General features: G+C 42.9%; 2 protein-coding genes across 5 annotated transcripts in view; one reads left to right on the forward strand and one right to left on the reverse strand.

The window, feature by feature from the left end:
- ASCC2 (activating signal cointegrator 1 complex subunit 2) overlaps window positions 1–16511 on the reverse strand; it is a 37161-nt gene extending 20650 nt beyond the window's left edge. The window contains exon 1 of the mRNA XM_063454748.1: window positions 16456–16511. Within this exon, the coding sequence (XP_063310818.1) occupies window positions 16456–16499 (44 nt within the window). The 5' untranslated portion in view covers window positions 16500–16511. The remainder of the gene's footprint in view (window positions 1–16455) is intronic.
- MTMR3 (myotubularin related protein 3) overlaps window positions 9708–20842 on the forward strand; it is an 87480-nt gene continuing 76345 nt past the window's right edge. For 3 of the 4 annotated variants that reach the window (XM_063454744.1, XM_063454746.1, XM_063454747.1), the window contains exon 1: window positions 9708–9878. The gene's annotated coding sequence lies outside the window, so the exon portion shown is untranslated. The remainder of the gene's footprint in view (window positions 9879–20842) is intronic. The other variant, XM_063454745.1, reaches the window with a different exon arrangement.

The following is a 20842-nucleotide window of genomic DNA, read 5'->3' on the forward strand; positions in this document are numbered from 1 at the left end:
GTGTATGATGTGTTTTGTGATAGTGCTGAGTGTGATGTGTGTGAGAGTTCTGAGTGTGATAGTGCTGTGTATGATGTGTGTGAGAGTGCTGTGTATGATGTGTGTGAGAGTGCTGTGTATGATGTGTGTGAGAGTGCTGTGTATGATGTGTTTTGTGATAGTGCTGAGTGTGATGTGTGTGTGAGTCCTAAATGTGATGTGTGTGAGAGTGCCAAGTGTGAGAGTGCCAAGTGTGATAGTGCTGTGGATGATGTGCGTGAGTGCTGAGTGTGATGTGTGTGAGAGTGCTGTGTATGATGTGTTTTGTGATAGTGCTGAGTGTGATGTGTGTGTGAGTCCTAAAGGTGATGTGTGTGAGAGTGCCGAGTTTGATAGTGCTGTGGATGATGTGTGTGAGAGTTCTGTGTGTGATGGGTGTGAGAGTGCTGTGTGTGATGGGAGTGAGAGTGCTATGTGTGATGGGTGTGAGAGTGCTATGTGTGATGGGTGTGAGAGTGCTATGTGTGATGGGTGTGAGAGTGCTATGTGTGATGGGTGTGAGAGTGCTATGCAGGACCGGTGCTAGGATTTTTAGTTACACAGGCGAAGATGCATTTTGGTGCCCCCCACCCTCGTTTAAAATAAGGTTCATACAAACACAGAAATAATCATACAGAGACATACAGACACAGACAGAGACATACATGCATACAGAGACATGCAGGCATATAAAGACATACATACAGAGGCATACCGTCATACAGACACATACATACATACAGAAACATACATACAGAGACATCCAGGCATACAGACACATACATACAGGCATACAAAGACATACACAGACATACCGTCATACAGACACATACATATATACAGGTATACAGAGACATACAGGCATACAGACACATAGGTACAAAGACATACAGGCATACAGACACATACATTTGTACATACAGAGACATACAGGCATACGGACACATACATTTGTACATACAGAGACATACAGGCATACAGAAACATACAGACACATACATTTTGTACAGACATACAGGCATACAGAGACCTACATACATACATACATACATACAGAGACATACATACATACATAGACATACACAATTACATACTTACATCAGTTCAATCTTGTCCCCTGGATGCATGCTGTCTGGCTCCTTGGAGTCCTGTCCTGCAGCCCAGCCCCATCACAGGGCGCCAGCCACGCTGTGTGGTACACAGGGAGCAGGGATATGATGTCATTCATATCCTCGCCCCCTCCACACAGCCTGCGGCAGACACCAGGGTAGGTGCAGTGGCGTACACATGACCCATGGGGCCCCAGTGCGCAAATTGATCCGTGCCCCCCCCCCTCTCGCGCTTACTCTGCGCGGGCCGGGGCCGCAACACATGGCGGCGGGCACCTGGTCGCAGGGGTTGCAGGGCTGTGACCCCTGCGACCGCGGTATGTACGCCAGTGCATGCAGATGCACACACACTTAAAGGACCACTACAGACACCCAGATCACATCAGCTCAATGAAGTGGTCTGGGTGTCAGGTCCCTCTAGTTTTAACCCTGCAGCTGAAAACATAGCAGTTTCAGAGAAACTGCTATGTTTCACCGAGGGTTAATTCAGCCTCTAGTGGATGTCTCACTGACAGCCTCTAGAGGAGCTTCCGCTATTCTAAAACACTGAACGTCCATAGGAAAGCATTGAGTAATGCTTTCCTATGGGCGGTTTGAATGCGTGCGCGGCAAGAGCATTCGGAGCTGAGAGGCGGAGGAATCCCCAGCGCCAAGGGAGAAAGGTAAGTGCTGAAGACACACACACACTCTCACGAACAGATGCATACACACCAGCTAACAGACACACTCAGCGACAGACATAAAATGTAAATGTAATATGGACTGACAGTGAGAAATAAATATACCCAATGGGATGAAATAACAGTAGGGCTGCGTCACATACAAGGGAGCGACTTATTAAATGAAACTGAAAAGATATAACTGGTATGTGAGCGCTCCAATTAATTATGCAGATCTACATAAAAATCAAGATGAAAATATCAATAAACTTAAAAATGACCAATCTCGCCGAGATCACCACAATAACCACCATAAACCACAATTGAATGTACTGGGTGAGTCTTATCTGAATCAGAATACTCTACACATATATATAAGAGTATAACAAAATATCATTTATTGTATAATAAACTAATCATAAAAAATGAAACAACATCTCAAAACGTCCAGTATCAGATGTAATCGTGATGAATAGTAAGGGGCCCCTTATTCATATTCTTGTCGACAAAGGACTGATGTAAAAAATCCGAGATGTGCACATTAGCATAAAAACTATATGTGAACTCAAAAAAGTTCAAGCAGTAGGCTCCAGTCCAGTCCGTGAAAAAAAATATATAAGTGGATAAACGGATAGTGCCCAGACGACCAAGCCGTCTTACGGAGAGGGAGCTCAAACACCAGCCAAACACCCTGGTCAAGACTAAGAGGGAAGCGATAGGGATGGCCCCAAAGGTGAAAAATCACATCCAGATATGGAAAACTATGGGGATATCACTTCAACAACTTACCCTATCCGTCCGACCATCGGGTGAGAAACTGGGAGCACATAAACTCCAAACCGTGAGGGCTGCAGGAAAAAGGCCGTTCTCGCCAGGTCGCTTGCCGAAAATCAATGGCGGGTCGTAAAGGACGAATCGGCTGGGAAGTTCAAATCCGTCGGCGGTGTGGTGAGGTAGCACCTCACCACACCGCCGACGGATTTGAACTTCCCAGCCGATTCGTCCTTTACGACCCGCCATTGATTTTCGGCAAGCGACCTGGCGAGAACGGCCTTTTTCCTGCAGCCCTCACGGTTTGGAGTTTATGTGCTCCCAGTTTCTCACCCGATGGTCGGACGGATAGGGTAAGTTGTTGAAGTGATATCCCCATAGTTTTCCATATCTGGATGTGATTTTTCACCTTTGGGGCCATCCCTATCGCTTCCCTCTTAGTCTTGACCAGGGTGTTTGGCTGGTGTTTGAGCTCCCTCTCCGTAAGACGGCTTGGTCGTCTGGGCACTATCCGTTTATCCACTTATATATTTTTTTTCACGGACTGGACTGGAGCCTACTGCTTGAACTTTTTTGAGTTCACATATAGTTTTTATGCTAATGTGCACATCTCGGATTTTTTACATCAGTCCTTTGTCGACAAGAATATGAATAAGGGGCCCCTTACTATTCATCACGATTACATCTGATACTGGACGTTTTGAGATGTTGTTTCATTTTTTATGATTAGTTTATTATACAATAAATGATATTTTGTTATACTCTTATATATATGTGTAGAGTATTCTGATTCAGATAAGACTCACCCAGTACATTCAATTGTGGTTTATGGTGGTTATTGTGGTGATCTCGGCGAGATTGGTCATTTTTAAGTTTATTGATATTTTCATCTTGATTTTTATGTAGATCTGCATAATTAATTGGAGCGCTCACATACCAGTTATATCTTTACAGCGACAGACATACATACACACTCACTTACAAAACATACACTCTCACTGACAAACACACACTCACTAACAGACAAACAGACTCACTAATACACACACAAACACACTCAGTAAGAGACTCACTAGCAGACACACTCACTGACACACACTGACACTCACTAGCAGACACACTGACACTCACTAGCAGACACACAGACACTCACTAGCAGACACACACACTGACACTAGCAGACACACTCACTGACACTAGCAGACACACTCACTGACACTAGCAGACACACTCACTGACACTAGCAGACACACTCACTGACACTCACTAGCAGACACACAATGACACTCACTAGCAGACACACAATGACACTCACTAGCAGACACACTCACTGACGCTCACTAGCAGACACACTCCCTGACGCTCACTAGCAGACACACTCACTGACGCTCACTAGCAGACACACACAATGACGCTCACTAGCAGACACACACAATGACGCTCACTAGCAGACACACACTGACGCTCACTAGCAGACACACACTGACGCTCACTAGCAGACACACACACTGACACTCACTAGCAGACACACACAATGACGCTCACTAGCAGACACACACAATGACGCTCACTAGCAGACACACACAATGACGCTCACTAGCAGACACACTCACTGACGCTCACTAGCAGACACACTCACTGACGCTCACTAGCAGACACACACAATGACGCTCACTAGCAGACACACACAATGACGCTCACTAGCAGACACACACAATGACGCTCACTAGCAGACACACACAATGACGCTCACTAGCAGACACACTCACTGACGCTCACTAGCAGACACACTCACTGACGCTCACTAGCAGACACACTCACTGACGCTCACTAGCAGACACACTCACTGACGCTCACTAGCAGACACACTCACTGACGCTCACTAGCAGACACACTCACTGACGCTCACTAGCAGACACACTCACTGACGCTCACTAGCAGACACACTCACTGACACTCACTAGCAGACACACACACTGACACTCACTAGCAGACACACTCACTGACGCTCACTAGCAGACACACTCACTGACGCTCACTAGCAGACACACTCACTGACGCTCACTAGCAGACACACACTGACGCTCACTAGCAGACACACACACTGACGCTCACTAGCAGACACACACACTGACGCTCACTAGCAGACACACACACTGACGCTCACTAGCAGACACACACACTGACACTCACTAGCAGACACACACACTGACACTCACTAGCAGACACACACACTGACGCTCACTAGCAGACACACACACTGACACTCACTAGCAGACACACTCACTGACGCTCACTAGCAGACACACACACTGACACTCACTAGCAGACACACTCACTGACGCTCACTAGCAGACACACACACTGACGCTCACTAGCAGACACACACACTGACACTCACTAGCAGACACACACACACTAACACATGTTTTTTTTTTTAAATTTAATCCCCCAGCCTCCTTACCTTTTTGGAGTGCTGAAGGGATTCCCTGGGGTCCAGTGGTGCTGCTGGGCTCCTGGGCGGGTAGGCAGGCTGGCTGGCGGGTAGGCAGGCTGGCTGGCGGGCGGGCGCGAGGGAGCACTCTCCCATGTGTGCTTCCTCTTCAGCTCCCTCGCGCACCGCGTAGGGATGCCGGAGCCGGAAATTGACGTCATCTTCCGGCTCCGGTATCAGTATGCGGCGCGCGAGGGAGCTGAAGAGGAAGCACACATGGGAGAGTGCTCCCTCGCGCGCCCGCAGAACCGGGCGCTCGGCCACGCTACAATAGGTCGTCGGTTGGAGGGGAGCGCAGTGCGCTTCCCTCCTTCCGGTCACCCTGATTTTGCGCCCCCAGGGCCGGTGCGCCCTAAGGCGGCCGCCTGGGCCGCCTTATGGTAGCGCCGGCCTTGGTGCTATGTGTGATGGGTGTGAGAGTGCCGAGTGTGATGGGAGTGAGAGTGCTGAGTGTGATGGGAGTGAGAGTGCTGAGTGTGATGGGAGTGAGAGTGCTGAGTGTGATGGGAGTGAGAGTGCTGTGTGTGATGGGAGTGAGAGTGCTGAGTGTGATGGGAGTGAGAGTGCTGAGTGTGATGGGAGTGAGAGTGCTGAGTGTGATGGGAGTGAGAGTGCTGAGTGTGATGGGAGTGAGAGTGCTGAGTGTGATGGGAGTTGAGAGTGCTGAGTGTGATGGGAGTTGAGAGTGCTGAGTGTGATGGGAGTGAGAGTGCTGTGTGTGATAGTGATGTGTGTGCATGTTAGAAGGGATTGAGTGTTGGGGGGGTAAAATAAAATAAGAGTATGCATTATGTCCCCCCCTCCCTTCTTACCTTTAACCTGGGAGGGGGGGACCGGCATGCTGGTGAGTGGGTGGGGGGGACCGGCACTCCGACACCATCCCTGGTGGTCCAGTGGTGAGTGAACTCTAGCCTGAGGGCTAGAGTTCACTCTCGCGAGATCCGGTCGTTGCCATGGCAACGCGCCGGATCTTGCGAGAGGAACCCGGCGGAGCTGCAAGATAGAGCTCCGCCGGGTCCTCTCCCTCCCTCCCCAGCCGCATTTCTCTCCAAGGGGGCCGGTGAGGGAGATCTCTGATCTCCTCATCGGCCCTTCATTGAAAACAGCGGGGCCGGCGCTCAGATAGTGCCGGCCCTGCATAGACCGGCAGGGGAGATCCTGGGACCTTCCCCTGCCGGCCTCGGCCCATGGCCACCGCGGCCCACCGGGCATTTGCCCGGTGTGCCCGATGGCCAGTCCGGGCCTGACTGTAATCACTATAACAACTTCAGATAATTAAAATCGTTATAGTGCCTACATTTACTCCCCCCTTTTTAGTGTCCCCAAGTTACTTTCATTTAATAGTTAGAAGGCTTGCAGGCCCTCTAGATAGGAGAGCTGGGGCTTTTACTTCCTGGCTCTCATAGTCTGTCATAGAGAATTATTGGCAGTCCATGGTGAGGGCCACACCTGTGCCTACGGTTCCCAATGCTCTCCTATAAGGAGCATTGGATTAGACTGACATTCTGGTGGTACACCTTCAGGATGGCCTCACATGAGAAGGAGTGTGCGGCAGCGCAGTGGGATTCCGGAGACAAGGTGAGGAAAATCACTTTTATTGGTTTTCAGTGGACATGGTTTGGGGTCCGGGAAATATTAACAGTGATACTATGGATTACTACAATAATTATTACCTGTCCATTGGGTGTGGGGGAGGGAATTAACCCATGAGTAAATGCTGCCATGGCATATTGCCAGGAAAGGAAAATATCTGTAAGTATGAGGTAAATTTTCCTGTTTATATCATATTTATTTAGAACATTTCAGCCGATAGTCCTGCCCCTTTGTCTCAACACACATCATCTTTTCAGCACTTTTTACAAAGAAACCAGTAGGGATCGACCGATATTGATTTTTTAGAGCCGATACCGATACCGATATTCTGTGAACTTTCAGGCCGATAGCCGATATAATTTGCCGATATTCTGTACATTTACCATTTTGGAAAATAAAAAACTATTTCTAAAGGTACATGCACAAAATATACATGCCACGTGTAGTGGATGCAGTGTGTTTAGACAGGGGAGCTGTGTATGTGTGTGTAGTGGATGCAGTGTTAGTGCAGTGTGTGTGTGTAGTGGATGCAGTGTGTGTTTGTGTAGTGTGAGTGGTGTGGATGCAGTGTGTATTTGTCTAGTGTGTATATAATGAAAGCAGAGTGTTTGTGTAGTCTGTGGGTAGTGTGCGTAAAGTGAATGCAGTGTGTGTAAAGTGAATGCTGTATATACTAAATGCAAAGTGTGTGTGTTTGTGTAGTGTGTGTATATAAGGAATGCAGAGTGTTTGTATTTGTGTAGTGTGTGTATAGTGAATGTAGTGTGTGTGTTTTGTATAGTGTGTCTATATAATGCAGAGTGTGTGTGTGTGTGTGTGTGTAGTGTGCATTATATAAACACACTACACAAACACACTGCACAAACACACACTGAATTATATAAACACACTACACAAACACACTGTGTATATAATGCAGTGTTTATATAATGCAGTGTGTTTGTGTAATGTTTATATAATGCAGTGTTTGTGTAGTGTTTATATAATACAGTGTGTTTGTATAGTGTGTGTGTGTGTATAATGCAGTGTGTTTGTATAGTGTGTTTGTATATAATGCAGTGTGTGTTTGTATAGTGTGTGTATATATAATGCAGTGTGTGTATATAATGCAGTGTGTGTTTGTATAGTGTGTGTGTATATAATGCAGTGTGTGTTTGTATAGTGTGTGTGTATATAATGCAGTGTGTGTTTGTATAGTGTGTGTGTGTATATAATACAGTGTGTTTGTGTAGTGTGCATTATATACACACACTATACAAACACACTGCATTATATATACACACACACTATACAAACACACTGAATTATATACACAGTGTGTTTGTGTAGTGTATGTGTATAATAATAGTGTATGTGTGAGGGGGCATGTTTTATTAAAACATTTTTTTTTTATATGAAATTATTTTTTTATATATATATTTAATTATTATTATTTATTTATTGTTGTCCCCCCTCCCTGCTTGTTGCCTTGCCAGGGAGGGGGGATATGTTAATCCCTGGTGGTCCAGTGGCATTTGCTTAGCTGGGGGAGGGGGGTGGGGGTGGGGTGGGCAGCAAGCGTTTACTCACCTCCCAGCAGCTCCTCCAGCTCCCCAGTGTAAATCTCGCGAGACCCGCGGGCGTCAGAGCTGGCCGAGGGTCTCGCGAGATTTACACTGGGGAGCTGGAGGAGCTGCTGGGAGGTGAGTAAACGCTTGCTGCCCGCCCCCTCAGGACCGCCGGGCTTGTAATGAGCCTGGCGGTCCTGGTTGGTATTATCGGCAATATCGGTATCCCTATTGGCCGATACCGATATTGCTGAAAATACCGAATATCGGCCGATTATATCGGTAAAACCGATAATCGGTCGATCCCTAGAAACCAGTATTATGTGCCCTACCTACAATTTGTAAATAAAAACAAAAACAGATAAAATCAACGTACAGCATATCCAAAGCAACGTCTGAGGTAAAGCCAGAGCTGCCCACTAGGGTGCTGACAGCTCACCACGCCTTTAACCCCTTAAGGACACATGGCACGTGTGACATGTCATTGATACCGGAGAAACTGACGGAAGCCAAGCACAGAGAGATGGACACAGGTTTCTTCAGGAAGGAAGAGATTCTTTATTCGGTTCACCGATCGGGACTCAGAGGGACTAATGTCACCAAAATACAACAAGTTCTGAGCCCCGGACAATAGTGCAGGCTCCTTATATAGGCATATAACTCCTCCCATATTAAGCTCCACCCGCACATTCTCTTGACCAATCAATACAAATAAGAATTAACTTCCTGCTTGACCGCATGGCCTGTCCAGCACAATGGAGGAGGGGAATACTACATCCTGTATTCTTGCACATGCTCCGTACACTACTGATCGTATCTTGCCACGTGCAACTAACTGATCGATACGTCAGCATATGCACGTACACATGCCACGTGGTAATCTCGGCCTACTAAATTTATTTTTACCGAGATTCCACCACATCATGATTCCTTTTTATTCCAGAAGTTTGGTCCTTAAGGGGTTAAATAGTGCCTGCCATTCATGGGGCTATAATGCAGAATCTAATTATTTGTGGATATTTTATCCAATGCAGACACCGCTGTCTCTGAATGCACAGCTAGGCCCTGCGGTAGTCTAGTCGTCCATTAAGTGTGTAGTCTACTCTGTATAGCACAGATTGATACCCAGATAAACACAGGGAGAGTTTATGAACTGCAACAAAGTATTGTACTACATTTATAAATATTACATCTCGTGTCACACACTGTCTCTTTAAGACGTTTGTTTGGGTGATAGGATAGGCCACGCCCACCTTTGAGTTGGCCCACTCCCGCACCGCGAGTCTTCTCCCAGACGTGTTCGGGAATGGGGGAGGGGATGAAAAAAAATAAATAATAATAACACGCTGTGTTCCCGCCCACTAACAGTGAACTTTCTAACCACGCCCATACATGCGTAGCCTGTCTGCCTTTGTACTGTCTGCCTGTGCAGGGGGGAGGGGGTGTGTCTGCGCGTTCTGGAGGTGACTATGAGGGGGCGTGGCCGTGCGCGCTCTATTTTGTGCATGTGGGTTTCTGCGCAAATGACGTAGCTCCCCTGGCCGTTCCCGTTCTTGCGCTTCCGCCATGTTGTTTTGGTTGTGAGAAGGAAGGAAGGAAGAGCCCTGATCCTGGATTGACAGCAACTGACAGCAGGGAGGGGGCAGAGACAGCCGGCACCGGGGACCCCAGCCCGCCGGGCCGCACGGTACTGTGCTCAGTCCGTCTTATTTGTAGTGGTGTTGGTACTTTCTGTCTCCATACAATGAGCCTGTGCTGCACATACTGTGTTATTGTGATTGTGGTACTGTGTTATTGGTGTCTCTCACACAGTCCCTGCTGGTCCATCACACAGACACGGGCTATTTAATATTAACCTGGGACCTAGCATGTACCTCACGTGCCCTGGATGCCAGGCCAGGGCTATGACATAAACACACACTGAATAAAGGAGTTCAATGAAAACTATTGTACAAAACCAAGGGCGACATACAGCCCTGTCCATGACATTGATGTGTATATAATACAATGTGTGAATTATCAATGTGTGTGTGTGTATACGTACACACACACTCTACTTGTATGTTTATAGATCATTAACCATGTTTGTCATAGTGTTTTGGCTTCCACTCTGGTACTTTAATTACAGCTATTATAGGTACATCTGTTTCATTAGAAAATAATTGCAGATGTACATGAAAGCATAATTTTTTCAGAAAAAGTGTAAAGCATCCAGAATATAAACAGAATGTGCTTGCTTAAATCGCCCAATAAATTGCAAAAGCCCAAGTGCACCACAATTTAACAATAGCACTTTTTATTTTATTTTAGGTTTGTTAGGGTTTATAGAGTGTTTGCCGTTCGCTGTAGTGTATACTTGATCTTATGCAGTTTATTTTATGATTGTTGCATTAAATTAATGTTTTAGATATTTTAAATATTTCTATAATTAGCTGTAGTTTACATAGTTTTGAGAGCCCTTGCAATACGTTTATTGTATTTCTATATGGCAGCGATTGCACTGGCTAAATAACCTGGTCTAGTGCTAGTCTAAACTTATAAACCTCTTCAACCTGTTTTTAGTACGTGTCTTATGATTTGATACCTTTTTTATTTATTTATTTATTTTCCTTTTTGCATCTGTCAAAATTTGTAAGGATATGCAGCAAGTGCTAGTCTATACTGGCTCCTACACTCACAGTCTGCCATCTTCAAAAATTGGATCTATTTGTATGCATAATGTACAAGCGACGCTTCCTTGTTATAACATTCTAGGAGAACCTTGGATTTCCACAGTGGGACTGTACTTGAAAAATCTTTGCACTATACACTTGACAAGATACCATAGGTATAACATTTCAGTGTCCCTTTAATTTATAAATGAGAAGTGCATATCTCTTATCTTGCTGGTTCACATCCTAACTTTATTAAAGTAAGAGCAATAATTGTCTGTCTGAAATAACTACTCTTGGCTTGAAGGGATGCTGAGCTTGGATGAATAGATCACTCTGTCTTCTAGCTTGAAGGGAATAACTGACAGATCATGAATAGACAAGTTGACTCCCCTAACCACAATCCATTAGTTATGTTATTTTGCTAAATAGTGACTAAAATAGTTTAAGTTGCACATTTTTTGTTTTGGTTTGATCCTCAGTCTCAAAATGATAAAATGACTTATTACAACTGTTTTCTACAGTCAAGATCTACTTTGTAACTTTCTTGTTAGATTAAGATAATTTATGTTGTTATGGAAAACCATGTGATCTAATGAAGGTTATACTGTAGTGATGCAACTTTAAATTATGCCCGTAATCAAATAATCTGGGCTAATAATCTCATAGCTCTGCAGTTGCTTGTTCTCAGCCATCAACCTAAAGGAATGTGTGAGGCAGTACCAATAGCATAGGTTTCTGAATATGAAGGCCCTTATCAGCTGGCATTATGGTTGTTATATTTTTGAGACTTACATGCATTTTACTATTTGTTCTTGTTTATTATTTAAAAAAATATTTAAAAAATTTGACAGGTTGATACACTCTGAACCTGAAGAAATTAAATAAACTTTAAACCTAGTATTGTGTACCCTTTCTAGCAAGATAGTAAAGAAAATGCTTTGCACCACTACTGCTTTTCTTTAACAAATTACTTTTTTAAATAACAAATAATATGAGCAATTTATATGGAGAGAAGAGTTTTTAACATTTATATTTGTTGTGGCAAAAGTTAGTGCCTTAAGGCTCTTATTTAAGTGACAGTTCTGACTTATATTGTGGTGTTAACAATTTGATTCGATGTTGCATGTACAGTGTTTTAATTATAAATGTAAACAAAAGCATGACATGTTTTTAGGGATGCACCAAAATGAAAATTCTGGTCCGGAACCGAAAATTCAGGATGCTCTTGGCTGAAACCGAAACTGACTTTTTTCTGCAAATGATTTTAAAATAGTTTCTTCTATAATTTTATTAATATTAGACTTTTTAATGAGTTTAATGAATCTAATTTGGAAAACTACAAGCCAATACAATTAATTATAAGGGATCTTTTCATATTACATATTATACTGCTAAGGGTTGCCAGTCATAAATTATATACAACACATTGAAAAAGGAAAATAATTTGCCACTATTCCCACACTGCCAGTATAATGTCACTATACACACACTGCCCATAATGATATAATATCACTATACACACACTGCTCATAAGATATAATATAACTATACGCAAACTGCCCATATAATGATATAACACTCTACACACACTACCCATAATGTTATAATATCACTATATAAACACTGCCCATATAATGATATAATATCACTCTACACACACTACCCATTGCGCGCTCCCAATCACAAACACACCACACGCTCCTGATCACCCACCCCGGGAGCATGACATGGGTGTAATCTTCTGCAGATTTTATCCTTTTTCGGACGAAATGGGTTAGGCCCATTTTGGCTGAAATTTTGGTGCATCCCTAGATGTTTTATAACATGCAAGAGGAAAACTTAGACTAGATGAGCCCTTTAGATCTTCTTCATTGCAGTAGGCCATGGGTAGGCAACCTATGGCACGTGTGCCATGCATGGCACTCGAGGTGTCTCTGCACGGCACTCAAGGCTGCTAGAGCCAAACAGGCTCTGGCATATCAGGAGTCCCAGTGACACTTCAGATATCTGCTAATACGAAAAGGTGGTGAAGGACAATCCTCAATTTATGCATTACAGCATGTAGAAGTAGTGATGGCACCCACACTGCTAGATATTCACAGAGCTACAGAATAACCCTCCCATCATACAAATAATACGACCAGCCCACACACAAACACAACACACAATCCGCATAAACTCAACACATCTGACAATCCACATACATGGAAACAACCCCACATGCAGCCTCTCACATGCAATACCCCAAACAGCCCCATACATATACACAATGTGACACATCTATCCACACACCCCATTCCACAAGCAGCCCCCATACACAGCCCACATTCATAGGTATCATACACGACATCACAAACTACATGTGAACATATACAATAGAACACCTCATATACACACAAATACAAAGCAACTGCAGTATAAATAACACAAGCAGAATACAGCAACATGCACACCTCAATTTAAAAAATAAAAATAGGACCGGCATGCTATGGGACATCACAATCTTATTTCGGCACAGTGCTGCTAAAAGGCTACCTACCCCTGATGTAGGCATTCTGTAATTTAAACATTATAATATGTGTGTGCTCGGGCATTTAATTTATTTATATTTTTTTTAGATACAAGTTTTTGAGATACAAAGCAATGTGTAATACAAGTTATCACACATTTGCCTTGTGACATTCACACACTAGTAAGGCACAGTTGAAATATTGTATTAACATACTTGGTCTCTTTAATTCCCAACTATGTTAATGCAGTCATGTGACAGAGGTGAGATACAAAATCCAAATTCCAAGCGAGTGAGTCACGCACTTTCTGACATTTCACCTTACTCTGCCAAACAGAAGGTAAATTTTTTTTGCATTTGCAATTTTGGCTGCCAAGGAATATTTGTCTGTTTTCAATACGTGATTTCATACACAATTGCTTATGAAGTTTACAATGGGAATGGGTTTAACCCCTTAAGGACCAAACTTCTGGAATAAAAGGGAATCATGACATGTCACACATGTCATGTGTCCTTAAGGGGTTAAGGGGATAGCCTAAGGACCATTCATTCAGGTAGCCACTGGGGCTTAGGTTTGAAAGAGAGAAGAATTGGATTGTTGTATCATGATGATAGCGGTTTGTGTTCTTATGCCTTCAGAACATCAAGTTTGATGAATTCTGCAAGGGGGATTATACTACTGTGAGAAACCTGTCCCATTGCAAGTTCATGTATGTATGTATTTATATATGAACAAAAGTAGTCCAGTCCTTGCACTCATTTACCCTGCAATATATTGCATAATATTTAATGCCGGGTGCTGATAGCCACAGCCAAAATATACAAAAATAAGTAGAACATAGGCTAGCACTCACGGTCTTGTAGCTTAAAAAGTAGAAATCTTTATTCGGTTATTTCATAAAATCTTGACGTTTCAGCCCACGTCCGGGGCTTTCCTCAGGAGCAACAAACAACAACAACAACATGTCAGCCTAAAGTGCTGTAATAAATACCTAAAAGTAAGATGGGGGAAAAAAAGGAGATAAAGGAAAATTTAACTCACCGCAGGTGATGCCTGTTACTCGGTCGGCGTCTTGCTTGTGCGTATGGGTGTCGCAACCCGGAAGTGCCGTACGGGAATGTGACCTCATTCCCATGGTTACCTTTCAAAGCAAAAGGGTGCCCAGTGCATGTGTGCATGCGTGTGGGTAACGTAACCCGGAAATATTGTGCGAAATGTGACCTCGTTCACATGGTTACCTTCCCTAACAGTAGGATGCCATGGAAACCATTATAAATAACAACAAAGTGCGGTGCTAAGAGAGGATATCGGAGGTATGAATAATATAGATAAATAGTATATCGTCACAACAATTGGTGTAATACCATAAAGAAGATATACTGTGAAGTCCAGATGACAATCTGGTATAAAGTGCCAGTGAATATATGGGAGCAGCTACTGTCCTTTATTGCCCCTATGAAGAAAGTGCTCATCTGCAGAATGTGACATTTATATGTGCATAACTTATATGTGGAATAACTAGATTGTGAATACATGCATATACTGATTATGTATAAGATAGAGAGCTGACATTAAACTATGTGAGTAGCAACTAGTACCATATATTACAATTGCTACTGGGTCGGCGTCTTCCCTGTGCTGGCCCTGCCTCAATCAGTCTTGATGAACTTGGCCAAGCTAATGCTTTCCTATAGGAAAGCATTGTAAGGCTATTGTGCATGCATGACAAAACAATGTGCTGCCCCAATCAGCATTTCCTAATGGTCATGCATTGAATGCATAGTCAATGCATCTCTATGGGGAATATTCAGCGCCTCCATGCAGAGTGTGGAGGCGCTGAACGTCAGTGCTGACTACTCTGTAGCTCTGGACTGAGAATCACCTCTATTGGCTGTCTGAGTGACTAGCGGTGTTTACATTGAAAAGCCTACAGGGGCAGGATATAGACACCAGAATCACTACATTAAAAGGAAACTAAAGTGCCAGAAAAACAAACTTGTTTTCCTGTCACTATAGCTTCCATCTCTGTCAAGGCCCTCCCACTCCCTCTCCCCTCTGTGGTGCAGAAGGGGTTAATATCCCCTTCTGTCACTTACCTGGGTCCAGCGCCGAATACCCTCTGTTCTGGCTAGGGTTCATCTTCTCTCACCTGACTACGGCGGGGGAGACCGAATATGCATGTGCGGCAATGGCCATGCTTGCATTATGATTTCCCATTAGGAAAGCATCATTCAATGCTTTCCTATGGGGATTGCACTGGCGCTGTAAGTTCTCATGCATAGCGTGAGGATGTCCAGTGTCAGGCGGCCAAAAGTCGCTTAACGATCCGGAAGTCCCTCTAGTGGCTGGAGTTAACACATAAAGGTAATTATTGCAGTTTAAAAAATAAAACAAAAACCTGCAATAACTACCTTTCCAGGGTTAAGTGTGATGGGGTCCTATTGCACCTAGACCACTTAAATTAGCTGAAGTGGTCTAGGTGCCTATAGTGTCCCTTTAAGAATTCTATTTCTGTTGTTGGAAATTAAACTTTGCTAGTTTAAAAAAACAAAAACAAAAAAAACCTTCTAGAGTCCAAGCAATTTTTCAAGCCCTGTATTAAGATGGGATACTAATACACAGAAAGCATTGTTTCACAAATAGTGGAACAATAGTCAGTGACATTTCGTGGTTTTAATAGTTACCACACCACTTTTTAGAACTTTACCTTTTGAATGACGACTCTTTACACTATACATATTGGGAATGGACCAATCTAATTTTCCAGAGCCTATGAAGATAGATTAGTGGTGACCTTTTAGCCTGATTTGCCAATAACAATTACCTATTTAATCTGTGCATTTAAACCTGAAAAAGTAACCCAATTCCTAAACAGATCTTGCATTAACTAAACATGTAAAACACAAAACTTATCCAATACACCCCAAAATGATAGTATATGGAAAAAACTACTTAACTTGGTAGTACAGCTTCCCAAGATCCCTTCCTTGGGATGAAACTTCCTTAGGGACCACCTTGTGTACAATCCTAAAAAAATTCTAACAATTGTATGTCCTACCCTTCCATGGACAATAAAGTTTAGTGAACATTTGGAACTCACGAGTTGCGAGAATGGAACGCAAGCCCGAAGTGCAACAGCCACATGGGGAAATACAAGACAGAGATTGAAAAGATCACGATCAGCGGTGAGAGGGGAAATCAGCTTCAGGGATTTGCAAATTAGAAGACAACACCCAAGAACACACCAGGCGAAATCAGGAAGAACCCTATTTAAGAAGGGGGTGGAAAGGGAAAGGTAGGACCTAAAATTGTCTGTGAGTTCCATACAAAGTGGGGGCATTCCAAACCTCCTATAACAGTGTTACACTATTATTTGTTATATTTTTTTTGTTTTTAGACACCCAGCTGTATCCTATTTCTATATCTTTTATTAATTGAACATGGTAATTGAAATCACACTCAAATCACTCAGACTGTCCGAACATGCTGGGATCACTGCTATTCTGTTATGTACAGTGTTACTTTTGTCATCAGTCAAACTCCCATCAGGTAGCCAGTACAGTACAGTAAATTATTCACTCTTACTTTCCTGCCTTCAGCTGAGTTCTGCATGTGGGAATTAAAGCTAGGTGTGATTGAGGTCACAACTTGGAGACTCCTTGGCGAAATTTTGGTAAATTACAATGCCAATACCGACAATCAGAAATATGCTGAATATCATCTCTAATCCTCAGTGGAATAATTAATCGGTCTATCTGTGGTACATATCACCATAGTTGTCAGAAAGTTCCTTGATAATGTTGAACCGTTTAGTATACAACATCAAAAATGTTCATTTGATATGGATATTCACAAATCAGCATTAAAGGAATAATATATTACCTATAACAACTTCATCGAATTGAAGTTGTTATAGTGAATTCAGTAGTACCCAACCTCCCCTTTAATTTGCCCTCAAATAGTTTCGTTTTAGTAGTTAAGACTTGGAAGTATGGCTTCAAGTCACATCTTCAAGCTCTCTGGGTTGGAGAGTTGTCAATATAAGTTGTTGGCTCTCATCACCAGAAACACTGTGATGACATGATGCAGTGCTGTCCTGGTTTGTCATGTGACCGCATCGTTGGTGGGTTCTGGCATACGCCTACTGTCCAAAAGGCTCCTCTATGAGGAGCACTGAAGTGGACTGTCATCCTGCAGACACAGCATCTCGCAGGGAGATGTATGTAGCAGTGCCGAGAGAGACTTGGCACTGGAGAAAAGGTAAGTAAAGCTTTTTTACATTTATTTTTAACATTATACTGCACACCTGGGGTGCAAAAACTACTTGGGGATAAGGATTTTATAGCGTTAGGAATACAGATTTGTATACCTAATGCTATATTGTCCCTCTATGTCACTACATTTCTATGAGAAGTGTTCAGAGTCTCAATGCAGAGCGTGGAGAAGGTCAATGTTGGAAGGCCTTTTAGTTTCTGTCGGAGTGACAGCCGCTAGAGGTGGTGTTAGACTGCAATGTAAACACTGCCTTTAATCAGAAAATGGACTGGTCTCTATGGACCAGAACCACTAAATTAAGTAGTATTAGTTCTGGTGTGAATAATCTCCTTTAAGTGTGATTTCGGGTAACCTGGATTACAATGGTAGACTGAGAGAGCTGAGTTAACCCTGTCTAGCTATGATAGATATGCTAGATATCCTGACACCAAAGCCAACCCAACCGCAATGGCTGGTCTTCAAATATTGCTAATGTAACAGCGTATAGTTGTGGTTCTTCGTGTTTCAAAGGGAAATTGATACTGGAACAGGGTTGCAGACAGCTTGGCAGCTTTGCAAGTTTCAGAATCCATACCAACATTAGGTATTCCTGTAAGACATGCAGTGAGACTCTGCAATAGAAGTATTGCTTTATATCTAATATTAGGTTACCAGTTTACGGACAACACGTTGGTTGTGTGCACGGTAATGCAATGTATTTACTTGACCTATTAAACACAAATAATTACAGATATGCATTTTTTTTCTTGCTGAAAAAGGACCCTTTTCTTTAATTGGCAAGTCTGGAGCAGGTTTAATTTTGTAAACATCTAAGTACCATAAAATTGAGAAGAAAGTTAACTGGATTAATATTGTAACAACAGGAAGATGGTGGTTTTGAGGTATTAACCTTAAACCCATCGGGCAGTCATCGTTATTAAAGGAACACTATAGTCACCTAAATTACTTTAGCTAAATAAAGCAGTTTTAGTGTCTAGATCATTCCCCCTGCAATTTCACTGCTCAATTCACTGTCATTTAGGAGTTAAAACCCTTTGTTTCTGTTGATGCAGCCCTAGCCACACCTCCCCTGGCTATGATTGACAGAGCCTGCATGAAAAAAAAAACTGGTTTCACTTTCAAACAGATGTAATTTACCTTAAATAATTGTATCTCAATCTCTAAATTGAACTTCAATCACACACAGGAGGCTCTTGCAGGGTCTAGCAAGCTATTAACATAGCAGGGGATAAGAAAATCTTAATTAAACAGAACTTGCAATAAAGAAAGCCTAAATAGGGCTCTCTTTACAGGAAGTGTTTATGGAAGGCTGTGCAAGTCACATGCAGGGAGGTGTGACTAGGGTTCATAAACAAAGGGATTTAACTCCTAAATGGCAGAGGATTGAGCAGTGAGACTGCGCACGGGCATGTTCTATACACCAAAACTGCTTCATTAAGCTAAAGTTGTTCAGGTGACTATAGTGTCCCTTTAAGTACAGGCAAAGCTCACTTGTTTGATAAACGTTTTTTTTTTTTTTTTTTTTTTTTTTCAATGTACCAGCTCAACATGCTGGCTACATTGCCTGTAGGCCGTCCCACTTCTATAATATGGGTCCCTATGTCCTTGTACTCACAATGTCAGTCTGATATTAGGTTAGAAGTATACAGAGTGCTATATTGTTTATCGAAGAGCTGATTTGAACTCTAAATGTAATCATTTTTTGCCTAGTATTCGTACTTGCAGTAAGGTAGCAGGTTTTTATCCATCCCTCTAGAATGTAAGCTTGTTGGAGCAGGACCCTGATAACCCTCTGTTCCTGTGTGTCCAACTTGTCTTGTTGCAAATATTAGTCTGTTAGTCCACCTATTGTATAGCACTGTGGAATTTGTTGGTGCTGTATACTTAATTATAAACTTCATGTTGGTTGCTTTCTTGTAATCCTGTTACGCATTAAACATAAAACTATGATAAACAAAATTAGATTTAAAAAGATCTACATCTTTAAAAAAAAAAAAAAAAAAAATCACTTGAAATATGTTTTTAAAATATACTTGAAAACATCACATACTTTTTAAATACAATGCTTTATTCCTGTCAGGGGCTAATACCAGTTTTTACAGTATTTTCCGGGTGGCCTAATATGTTAGAGCTGAGCAAGACTGACTGTTGCCAACACACCCAAAACAAACAAACTGGGGTAGAGATGGCAGCTGGATGCACTATGGGAAGAAGACAGGCAGTGTTATGCTCTGAGAAACTTTGGATCCTAGCATTTATGTGGATGTTACTTTGACATGTACCACCTAGATAGAGATTCATGCAAACCACATACACTCCTTCATGGCAGTGGTGTTCCCTGATTGCATATGCCTCTTTCAGCAGGAAAATGCACCATGCCACACTGCAAAAAATGTTCAGATCTTGGTGCTGCAGAAGCTGGATGCCGATCTTGTTGCTTATTCATTGGCTAAGAGCGGCAGCTGATGAATGAGCCTCTATGCAAACAGGTGATACTCGAAAAATTAGAATATCTTGCAAAAGTTAGTTTATTTCAGTAATGCAACGTAAAGGGGGAAACTATTATGAGATAGACGCATTACATGCAAAGCAAGATAGTTCAAGCCGTGATTTGTCATAAGTGCGATGATTATGGCTTACAGCTCATGAAAACCCCAAATCCACAATCTCAGTAAATTAGAATATTACATGCAATCAATAAAACAAGGAGTGTACATAGAACAATATCGGACCTCTGAAAATTATAAGCATGCATATGGACTCAGTAATTGGTTTCGGACCCTTTTGCAGCAATTACTGCCTCAATGCGGCGTGGCATGGAAGCTATCAACCTGTGGCACTGCTGAGGTGTTATGGAAGACCAGGATGCTTCAATAGCGGCATTTAGCTCTTCTGCATTGTTCGGTCTCATGTCTCTCATCTTTCACCTGGCAATGCCTCATAGATTCTCTATGGGGTTCAGGTCAGGCGAGTTGGCTGGCCAATCAAGCACAGTAATTCCACTGTCATTGAACCAGGCTTTGGTGCTTTTGGCAGTGTGGGCAGGTGCCAAGTCCTGCTGGAAAATTAAGTCAGCATCCCCATGAAGCTAGTCTGCGGAAGGAAGCATGAAGTGCTCCAAAATCACCTGGTAGACGACTGCGTTGAACCTGGATTTAATGAAGCACAGTGGATCAACACCAGCAGATGACATGGCTCCCCAAATCAACACA

Source organism: Pelobates fuscus, chromosome 5 (genome assembly GCF_036172605.1).
Source record: "Pelobates fuscus isolate aPelFus1 chromosome 5, aPelFus1.pri, whole genome shotgun sequence".
Lineage (NCBI taxonomy): Eukaryota > Metazoa > Chordata > Amphibia > Anura > Pelobatidae > Pelobates > Pelobates fuscus.